The 11,631-nt window shown below is 33.7% G+C and overlaps 1 protein-coding gene across 2 annotated transcripts in view; it reads right to left on the bottom strand.

Annotated features, from left to right (window-relative positions):
- Positions 1-11,631, bottom strand: part of LOC126827661 (uncharacterized) — a 32,117-nt gene that overhangs the window by 16,233 nt on the left and 4,253 nt on the right. For both annotated transcript variants that reach the window (XM_050557110.1, XM_050557108.2), the window contains exons 2-5: positions 2,972-3,108; positions 1,992-2,076; positions 1,167-1,240; positions 343-402 (exon numbers count right to left, since the gene is read on the bottom strand). In XM_050557110.1, the coding sequence (XP_050413067.1) occupies positions 343-402; positions 1,167-1,240; positions 1,992-2,076; positions 2,972-3,073 (321 nt within the window). In that variant the 5' untranslated portion in view covers positions 3,074-3,108. The remainder of the gene's footprint in view (positions 1-342; positions 403-1,166; positions 1,241-1,991; positions 2,077-2,971; positions 3,109-11,631) is intronic.

The raw sequence follows: 11,631 nt of genomic DNA, 5'->3' as shown, positions 1-11,631 counted from the left end.
GCCTCGATCATCATTACTAAAGTCGGTACGATAAAAAACATAGTCTCGATTATCCATTTCATGATTAAATCATGAATGGAAGTCAAACAGCAAATCGGAACCTAATCCAATAAACATCGCAGGCTAGCGATGACATCGAACGTTGATTATGGTCTGGATAAGTTAACTAATGTCTAATTAATAATTTAGATAACTTTTCAGGCCTACAGAAAGACCTGCAATAGGCATATTTAGCTCTTGCATAATAGATGTTTAAGAAATGAAATGAATGTCCTACTGTTCTGCTCCACCATTTAAGAAAGAAGTGTATGCAATAAAATACTAATCAAATCACATACTTACTGCCATTGGTTTTTCTAATAAGATATTATAGCCCATTTTAGCAAAAGCCACAGCAGGTTCCTGCCAATATCAGATTATATATATAATTTAGAATTTATTCATATTAACAATAATCTAATTCTTAATTGTAAAGATGACAGTGTATTAATCAAAAGGGTATTTTTTAAAAAATGTTCATACGTGTAATTGTTATCGATCAAAATACGTCATTTTCAAGGCGATTCTATATACTGGTACACGTACACATACAATAAATTGAATCAATGTAAAAGTGAAGTAGCCTTAAATGCTCTGGCCTGTATGTAATGTGTATAATTGTAGAGGAATATACATACCCAATAATTTAGAGTGTTTTATGTAAATGGAAAAATCAATTTTAGGACAGGTCTATAAATGTGACTGAGTGAAGATGTCTCTCTGAATATGGATGAATTTGAATGATATTGGTGTAAAGTGTGCATTGTAGTTAAATGAAATGAAATGGGTTTAACGTCCTACTGTTTTGCTCCTAAACTGGGCTAATGAAGACGAGCATATGCCATACAGTGAGTGTGCTATGAGGGAAATTTTGCCCGGGCAGCGGCGCTACGGCCTACTCTTATATCGAATTCCAACTGCCAAGGGATCTTTTACGTGCATGCCAATTTGTACACGGGACCTCGGTTTTTCGTCCCATCCGAACGACTAGACAGCTGTCCTTGTCAGGCCCGCATTGTAGTTAAACACTTTACATGATCATAGAAAGTGATCTTTATTGAACATATAACTTTCTTTTAACTGATTTTTGTAATAATGTAAACATTAAGAAAAGTTTCACAACTTACTTTGTGTAACTCATCTGGTGTGGTTATAATAACACAATCTGCAAATTTATCTTTTTTCAGAACATCACTCCAATCTAACATAAAGATTGATTATAAACACTATAACACCTGATTTCTACATTATTTCAAGTGTTAATTTAACATCAAAGAATTTTAAGCTTTGTTAAGTAGAAAGAGAGAGAGAGATAAATCGGGGTTAACTTCCACTTGATACAAACTAGGTCCTGTTAGGACTAACATATGGTTCAATTTTATTTCAACAACTCGCGCGTATGTGCAATTACTCAACAATTTGCTAACAATGGTTTCAACTAAACATTAAATACAGAAACTCCCACTAAAACAGCATAAATACACTATACCCAAGTTGTAGTGTAAGTTGTACAGATGTATCATTCAACAATGGCCGATGCATGGGCGATGTTTTGTTAAATTTATAACTAAAACAGTGACCGCAGGCTGCGTTAAGAGGGGTGACCTTAATTAAAGAGATGAAAAATGGAATTCTATGGGGGGAATTTATTGTGACCGCTTACAAGGAGATGTCGCTGAATAGGAGTGGCTGCTCGTACAGATTCTACTGTACATGTATTTGTAAATCTGATGATTGAAGCTGGTTAATATTGTACATTACTGATCACAAAACATCCAAACGTCTATGGAGGATATAGAATGCACACATCCAAACGTCTATGGAGGATATAGAATGCACACTAATTCAATCAATCACAAATAAAGTTAGCGTAGCTTTATATAAATAAAAACTAACAAAACAGTTTCAATTAAAAAATCAAATTTAGCAAAGTATTCAATAAAATTATCTACCATTAAAAGTATTTCCATCTGGTATTTTATGTTTTTCTTGAAGTTGTTTTCTCTGAAATTCTACGGGGCAAGCCACACCAACTATCTGGCAATAAAACATAAATTAAATTACAAATAAAATAATACTTTACCAGATATTCATCATATCGACATCAAAACATTTTCTATTCTTGTTAATTACGATAAAATACTTTGTAGCCCTCATTTGAAATCAATTTAGTATTAACATTTGTCAGATTGACATTTTCCCCATTGAACCATGTGGAATTTTACCCCATCAGTGACGTTCATTATCTTCATTCCAATGATTTACAGTGTGCACAACATTCAAGTAATAAATCCTACGCCCCACCCACCTCATCAAATTAGATGACTTTAAATTATTTTGTATAAAGATTCTCTTTCTGGTCATATTTGCTAGTCTTGACTGACTGGCACTGATATTTATCTGTCAGTCATTTTACATTCCATAGAATCAAGTATTTAAAAGAGAGAGAGAGAGAGAGAGAGAGAGAGAGAGAGAGATAGAGATGGGGTTTAACGTCCACTCGACACAAACTAGGTCATTTCGGGACTAACATGGTTTTTTAAATTTTTATTTCAATAATTCGCTTGCGCGTAGGGGTCTTTAGCAGTGGGAGGAAACCGGAGGACCCAGAGAAAACCCACGAGGTTGGACAGCCGACCCTACTCCTTAGTATTTAAAAGAATTTGACAGTAGCCTTAAAAGACGATAAAGTTACATTTGCAGTTTTGCCGTACATGTATAATAATATGCATAAATTTGTATAATATCAAAATTATCATATTCCTTGAAAATAATATCTTGCTAATCTGAAATCAACAAATGACATACAAAAGTTTACGGGCTGGAAAAATTCACAACTGTCTACATTATGAAATTAATAATATATTTTGGCAATTTTATTTGTCTTTTCAAATAATTTCATCCAGTGGTTTAGGCAAACTGTTGGTCTAACCTGTAGCTCTTGTGGAAAGTGAATGGCATAGCTGGAATATGTCTGTCCTCTACTGCCAGCTCCAATGGAAATTGCTGTAACTATTTTCTTCTTATCAGACATTCTAAAGAACTTTTTGATACTGCTAACAACGTTCACTATAAAATATGAAATTCTTGTAACATACAATTGTACTTGTAGAAGAAATTGTGCCATGAACAGGGAGCATGTCAATATGTAAACAGGACATAATATCAAGATAAGATAATAAGATAAGACTAGAACTGCGATGCAGTAATGACGGGTTTCACCGGTGCCACGTTACCCTAAACATATGTCACTTCCGGTACCAATGAAACCATTAAACAGGTTTCCACCTCATCATTGCACACATCAAATAAAATGGACGCCGAATCAACCAAATCCAGCAATATCAATTCATTTTATATATTTGTTACATGTAAGTGTACAGTACTTCCGGTGATAATGAAAATATTCAATTAGTTTTATGAAATCAGAAATGGCATAAGGCATCACATGGTGAAAATTTTATGTAAATTGAATAATAATTGCCACTTTTTTTAGACCAAAAACTTTAAAAAGTGACTTGTAGAAAACCGTCAATTCCTCTGCAACCATACAAGTTAGAAACCATTTTCTGGAATCTGTATGATCGTATGGGTTTATTCTATTTGTTGATGGGAATAAAATATCATAATTTTAAAAACATAACAACTCAGACTCATTTGAATAAAATATCTGTTTTGAAAGCTAAAATACAGTTTTTGCCAAAATGACGTTACTTCCGGTGATAATTAAAATCTTAAATTACTTGTATGAAATCGTAAATGGCATTAGGTATCACATAGTGAAAATTTCATGAAAATCGAATAATAATTGACACTTTTATGGACAAAAAACCTTGAAAAGTGACCTGTTGAAAATTACCGATTTCTCTACAACTGAACAAGTTAGAAACCATTTTGTGACACCTATATGATCGTATGGGTTCATTCTATTAGTTGATTAGAATCAAATATCAAAATATTAAACAAACAACAAATACGACTCATTTCAATAAATTATTTGTTTCTAAGGCTATAAATACAGTTTTTACCCAAATTTCGTCATTTCCGGTGACATGGAAAATGTTAAATTGAGTTGAACTAGTCACAATTGACATTATGCATCAAATGGTGTCACTTTTATGAAAATCCAATAATAATTGACTCTTTTACAAACTAATTTTGAGATAGATTCTCTTCATATGGATTAATGCTACAAGTTTATGAAAGTTGCGAAGAAATATTTTAAAATATGAAAAGCCTGAATGGGTTGTAAATAGCTCATTTTTTCACCTTTTTTCACCTTTAAATCAAAATGACCCGAAAACGAAATCGAAATTAAAATAACTGAGCCCGATGTTTTCTGCGCCTTTACAGGGCACACACTTTCAGTCATAACAGATTTGAAAAAAATAATATTTGCTTTCAAAAAGTGGTACCGAACTGTCAAAATTGTAGTTTTTGCTAAATTTACGTCACTTCCGTTGCCGAAAGGTAACTTTACCGGTAACAAAAAAAATGACATTTTGGATTACGGAGCATATGAACTTTGTTTTATACAAATCGAGCAATAAATAATTAATCCAGGACTGAAAAACTGAATTAGCCAATGGGGGTCAAGGAAATTTACGATGACAAAAAATGGTGCCATTTTTGGTCAAATCAGATGACTCTTTAACCCTGGGTAAAATACCACATTAAAATATTCATGAATAAAAAAGTTTTTTGTAAAAATTTAAATTTTCAAAATTTGGCGCCTAATATCTCCGACGATTCGTGGAAAATCAAAAATCTAAAGAACCGTGGCTATGTGCCTTGTCTCTGGCTATGTCAAAATGTATCCAATTTTAAAATCCCACGATTATTGTTAATATTACGGCAATATTTCAAAAATCGACAAATTCGACGATTTCGGACATTTTGCATTGTCGCAGAACGTTCGAAATAGCTTTAATCTCTAAGTCACACCCACTTTTCCAGCAAAAACGAAGACATCGAATCAATCCGACAAGTAGTTTCTGAGATACAATCAAATTGGAAAAAAAAAAATGTACATGTAGCGCTACACAATTTATGTTCTTAGATTCATTGCATGAAATACAAAAGCACTAACTGATTTTGAAACTGTTTTTGGTGGGTTAAATAGATTTTCTAGAGAATAGGGTAGATAATTATCCGTAAATGTTGGGTATATGTAAACGGTACGTAAATTTTCATACAATGAACATTCTAGTAAAAAATGTGCTTCATCTTCAGTTTTGTGCATAGAGTATTGTTGGCATATTCTTAGATCTGGGGGGACATTTTTGTATCTGCCCATTTCAATTTGGAGTGAGTGTGAACTAAGTCGGAGTGCGGTCATGGCTATTTTATAGTTCTTGTTATGTACATAACAGAGATATTCAGCAGGTTTATAGATTTCTGTTTTAAATAAACTGTAGGTCCTAAGTTTTGAAGCTTTAAATGGACTGGAGTGGCATGATTCGGTGAAAAGGGAGTTGAATTTGGATTGAAGTGATGATTTGATATTAACTTTAGTGAGGTTTATCAATGTAAACCGGTTTCCAGAAATCTTAAACAAAGTCTATTATTTCAGTGAATAAAATTGGTTAATCCTACATGGAAGGACCTTACATCTATTTATATGAGTCACAAACATTAGTCTGAAGCTCTAAGATGTTTTCAAATAAATACCAAGGTCCAGTTGTCTGGTGGAATTGGAAGACCTTGTGCTTGGAATTACATAAGCTCTGTAAACTGTTGATAATTTCAGATAAGGTAAATGATTTAGTGTTGGTTTTCTTAAGTAAAAACTTGGACTTAAAAAAAAACAAAAACATTTCTCAAACTTTTTTCTTTCAGGTGATGACCAAGGCTCTGAAAAATTAATAATAACTGTTTGCATATTTACATCTTTACAACATACAAATTTATCTGCAAGGCAATTATCCTTTGCTGGCTACCAAGTCATGTCACAAACAGCTTCTGCAAAATTATTCCACAATTAGGTCATGTCAGATGTAATAATGAGACAATAAACACAACTTCATCATCAAAATAGTACAAATAAAGTATTTATTGTGTGACAAAAAAATAAATTCCCCCTTTTAGGCGTTTAAATTTGTCCCTCTTGGTGGTGTTGAATACCAAAGATATGGATTGAAATCTACAAGTTGTATCTTAAAATAAAGGTAAGGGATGTTTCTATCCATCAGAAGTGTAAAATTCCAAAAATCGTATTATTTTTCAAAAAAATCATTTTAAAAGTGTGTAATGGACGTTACAAATTCCGTATGTTTATGTTACAAATGAAGAGGCATTCTTTTGTGATATGATGTAAGTATTTCTGTTGATCTACAGATGTCTGAGAAGAAATTGTTCACATTTTCGATTGTCCACTTGAGATTCTACCAAAGAATCGCGTCCGTTATTTGCCTTTTTGATGATCGATATTCCCTGTCCTTAAACTATTGTTGTCGTCACGTCCGTTATGCCAAAATCACGTCCGTTATGTTATTACAAGATATTACAGATGCCAAAGCCACCTGCTTTGCGCTCAAAATGAAGAGTCGTTCCTCACATTCAGGTGATCAAACAAAAATGAAATAATCCCACAAATTTGATTGATAACCATTTGACCTTCAGTTTTATGTGTAACGGATGTGATGGTGGACGAAATTGATAATGTCAAACATCACTACCGTTACACAAAGAAGCTAAGATAACCTAAAGAAACTTTATGAGTCTTTATTAAATTGCATTAAATTACATAGATTGTCTTGTTCCTTGAATGACATTTAGAAGTAGAGGTACAATATTCATAATAACACAACTTTATGGATTTACTACTTCTTAGTTTATTACATGCAACGTTTCAATACTCTTACAGGTATCTTTATCAAGCAATGATCAATAATGAATAACAACCATACATTTATAGTACATTCATGAGTAAAAACAATATAACAATCAAAACATAACATCAATTAAGATTTATAACAACAACTATTTCCCTTTGAATATGACTTCACTATCTCTATTAAATAACAATGAAATCTTGCCCAATAAAGTGTGTAGAAGAGTTATCAGTTCAGAAATTTCACACTGTTTTGAAATCAGATGTCCAGGAAAGATTTCTTGGGGTAACAGGACACAAAGCTATATTTCTATATTCAAGAATACAGATTTTGATATTATCACACTGCAAATCAACTGGGCCAGTATTTATTAGCAGATTTGGGGCAAATATTAATTGGACATGTTACGTCTGTTACAAGCTCGAATGGTCTGCAAAATGTGTATTTGCACAAAAACAGAACAACAAGTTATCTTTTCCATTACACAATTAGAAAGATGAGTTATTAATAGAAGTTTCTGACCCCCCAAGAATTGGAAAAAAATCAATTTAAATTTTGCTGCCTTTTCATCTGAAGTTCTACACCTTATCATGGCTTGTGTCATAACAATGATGATCCATTTGAATGTATAGGGGTTGATGGAACTGGATGTGTAATAGGTTTTTATTTAATAAAATGAGACATTATTGTGGTATTGTACATGATGAAGTGATTAAATAAAATGATGAAAGTCAGTATCAAATGTAATATTATGTTCAACTTAAAGTAGCCAAGTCTTTAACTCAGTATTATCCACAGTCTTGGATACTGCAAACACAACTTATTGGTTAATTTAAATCAACATTAAACATGCATTATGCAAGACCTAAATCTGACTATTGCAGGGCTTTCTTTAGGCCTGAAATGTTATCTAAATTATTAATTAGACATTAATTAACTTATCCAGATCATAATCAACTCTCGATGTCATCGCTAGCCTGTGATATTTACTGGATTAGAATCCGATCTGCTGCTCAACGCTCATTGATGATTAAATTAAAAAATGGATAACCTAGAATATGTTTTTTCTCTTACCAACTTAGTAATGATGATCAAGGCTAGGCCTAAAATTCAATCGCTAAATTCTCAGTTCAGAGTGGATCAATTTGACTGAAATTTTCAGCAAATTCCCTTTACTTTACCTAGTTTTTAACTATTATAGTGAGAACTGCCAGCTGTTTATCTAATCTCCCATAATGTATCTTTAATATTGTTGTCTTTCCATGAAAAAATAGGCTTCTGGTATCCAATATTTAAGACACAAGGAAAATTTTAAACTTGGCACACATATCGTGTGCAAAATGCTTCGAGTGCCACTTGTAATGAAGTGACAGGATGAACATGGCTAAACATATCCCACAAGGGAAGACTATCGAAATAGATTGTAATAACCAGATGCTAAAGACTGCCATTTATTTGGGAATCTTTGCATATTTCGGCGAACATAACTGATTAGAAATTACAGTAAAAACAGAAACGACTGAATGTTAAAGGACAATATTGGTGCCAGTCATTATCACATATGTGATAGAACTGGTTAAACACATTCCAAATATAATTTTAACAGAGAGATCACTGCTACGATAGCTGAGTAATACAGGATGCACGAATCGGAAGTGACGAACGCCATAGGAAAACACGGGACATACCTCTTTATAACTGGCTGAAGTGCCGACTGATAACAGATACATGGGCGAATTTCTGCTCACTAATAATTCCTTCGAAGACCAAAAGTTGTTATATGGGATTGTAAGAGGATAGCTGACAATTCAATACAGTAATTGAATGTCATTAGATAAGAGAACACGAGAAAAATAGAAATAGTCTGTACATTCCCTTGTTTATATTCATTCTATAGGGGAGAGCGTGGCTAGTTCGCACCATTTTTAATGAAACCAACATATCTCGATAACTTTTGAAGCTACGTTACCGTAGACCAGTGTTTCCTAACCAGTGTGCCGCGGCACACAGGTGTGCCATACTATGTGTCTATGACTAGTCTGTGGCTACAGTTGTATGCCGTCTATGATTTGTCATGTTTTTTATTTTGCAAAAAAATCAAATATTTTTCATATATAATATTATATATTAAGTCGGGTGTGTCGCTGTTTTTTCATGTGTTTCAAGGTGTGCTGTTGGCACAAAAAGGTTGAGAACCACTGTCGCAGACCATACTAGATTAAAGACAGTGGAGTTGGCTAATTTACGGCATACATTAAATAGTTTTAATGACAGGCGTATACAAGTAATTCATCTCAAAGTCACCATGTCCGAATGGGCGAACATCAAGCCTCGGGTGTATGACAGTAAGTGATATGTACCTACGCCTATACAATTGCGATGCGGCACCGGTTTACTTATGCCCCCGTCAGACCAGGGTGGCGTCCTTACTGCGCTGCTGCGACCGTACGGCGACCAGAAAATGCACAAGGTCGCCGGCAAGGAAAAATGCTGAAAAGTCAAATTACTTCACTCTGAGCCGAGAAATTATCATTTCAATAACACTCTAGCCTCGATTGTCATTGTTACCATAATAAACAAAGTCTCGATTATCCATTTTTACAGTTGAGGCGCAGATTGGATTCAAATCTGTTTAAAATCAGACCCATCAGAGTTGATTATGGTCTTGCCATATTAATAAATTAGGCGGAGGACTGGGAAGTTCTAACTAGCTTAGTTTTCAAAAGTCGTTGCAACTCACCGCTGTGGAAAGTTTTAATATTTATTTCTCGAGAAATAACCCTAATGTATTGTAAACAAAACTGCCACACTCCAATTTATGTGCCAGAAACGTTTTAAACAAATAATCTAAACGACAGCATTTTTTGTCCTTACAATAATAAAAGTAGTGAGACGGCGAGCTTTCAGCCAATGAAAATCTAGTAAATAGCGAATAACAGTAAATACACGTGACCTTAAGGAGAATTTAATAGATCAATGTCGTTGTTTTGCTATAATATAATTAGGTCGATTTTTTTTAGCCAAACTCGTTGTAAATCATATTTCTAATGAAAAGAAAGTGCGCACTATTAATACTGGTATTTACCGGTGTCGGCTAAAATGTAATAAGTGCATAAATGTGAAAGATTTAGGTCAGCGATGACTCATAGTCATTGGGTCGAGTGTCCAACTGACAGCTGCTTACCACTTGGCGATTATGTCACATGTGCCGTGTTTTCGGACCCTCCACCCTATCAGACGGAAATTTTTCCCCGATGCCAGACAAGCTTTACCCCTCTTACTCCGTGAAGCTGCTGTCGGTAATACCTGACGGGCTTGTCCTCTCTCAACAAATTTTAAGCTGTTTGTAGCCTGTGTAAATGTGATGAATCAATTTATTATTCTTAAGAAAGTAGGCCTACACGACACTGTGGAATTAATTTTTGCATGCATCGTGTTTAACGTCCCACCACAGCTCCGAGTATTAAGATAATTTGAGAAGGGTTGGAAATGTTGTTTGATAGCAATGATATAGGCCTATATATAATCGAATATTAATATAGATAATTGCCAAATATCAAAATCAATCAAGGTGTGTGAAGCTATATTTTATTAGAGGCTCTCTTCCTACTGTAGTCTTTGCGTGTGTAGACATACATACTTTGCATTGTCGAGTTCACCCTAATATTAACTGGTTAGAATAGATCCCCTAAGCCCACCGTTCCTCATCTCTAATAAAGTCGACACTGTAGCATCCAAATAATATAACTGTGCATAAATCAAAGGCAAGGCCCAGCACCCCCCCCCCCCCCATCATACACTGCTTAATCCCCGAACCCTCCATATAAGGTTGGAAATACCTTTTAATATCAATATACCCACAAAAGCACCCCTAATAAGGTTTGACAATGTAATAACAATTAACTGATGTTTTGTGGACAGTTATCTGTGTTTGCTAAATTATGACTTTTTGAAATTAATGCATAGGTATAATACAGGTTGTGTTCTAACAACTGGCTAAAATGTCCCTTGTTTGTCCATTCCCCTATTTTAAAAAATATATATAGACTACTTGGTCTTGCTCAAAGGAGTGGTCTATGGGAGTTTTAAAAATAAATTATTTTTTTTAACATTATTTATTAAAAGATAATTGGATTATAGAGCAGGCAACCCCACTCTCCAAAAAAAAAAAAATACAAAGATATAAATATTACAATCAAAACATAATGAAATTACAATAATAAATCAAATACATAAATAAACACAAATATATATTACATACACTCACACACACATGTACACACTACACATACACTAATTCATTGATAATTAACATCAAACAACTGAGAAAAAATGTACCATAATAGACTAAAATAAATATGTATGCTGCACATGTCTGATATATAAAGAAATAGTTAAGATTTTTAATACATGTAGTTCAAAATTTAAACATTAAAGTAGCTAAGTCTCTAAATCAATATCATCCAAAATCTTCAACATTGAAAACACGATTTATTTGTCAAATTAAATCAACATTCATGTTGTGATCTTACCGGAAAAAGATGGGCTTTTGATATCCAATATTTAAGACAAAATAAACATTTTACCATTTGTACACGAATCGTGTACTATAATGCGCTTCAGCCGCAGTTGTATCAAGAGACTCGAGGGACGAGGCTAGACACATTGCACCAAATCAAACGGCGTATATAGACTGGAATAACCAGACGCTAGAAATATGCACTCGCTTGAGACTGCTGGCTTATTTCGCCGAACATAG

This window comes from Patella vulgata, chromosome 7, assembly GCF_932274485.2.
Source record: "Patella vulgata chromosome 7, xgPatVulg1.2, whole genome shotgun sequence".
Lineage (NCBI taxonomy): Eukaryota > Metazoa > Mollusca > Gastropoda > Patellidae > Patella > Patella vulgata.
The sequence above is the reverse complement of the archived record's forward strand: the minus strand, read 5'-3'. Positions and strand labels throughout refer to the sequence as shown.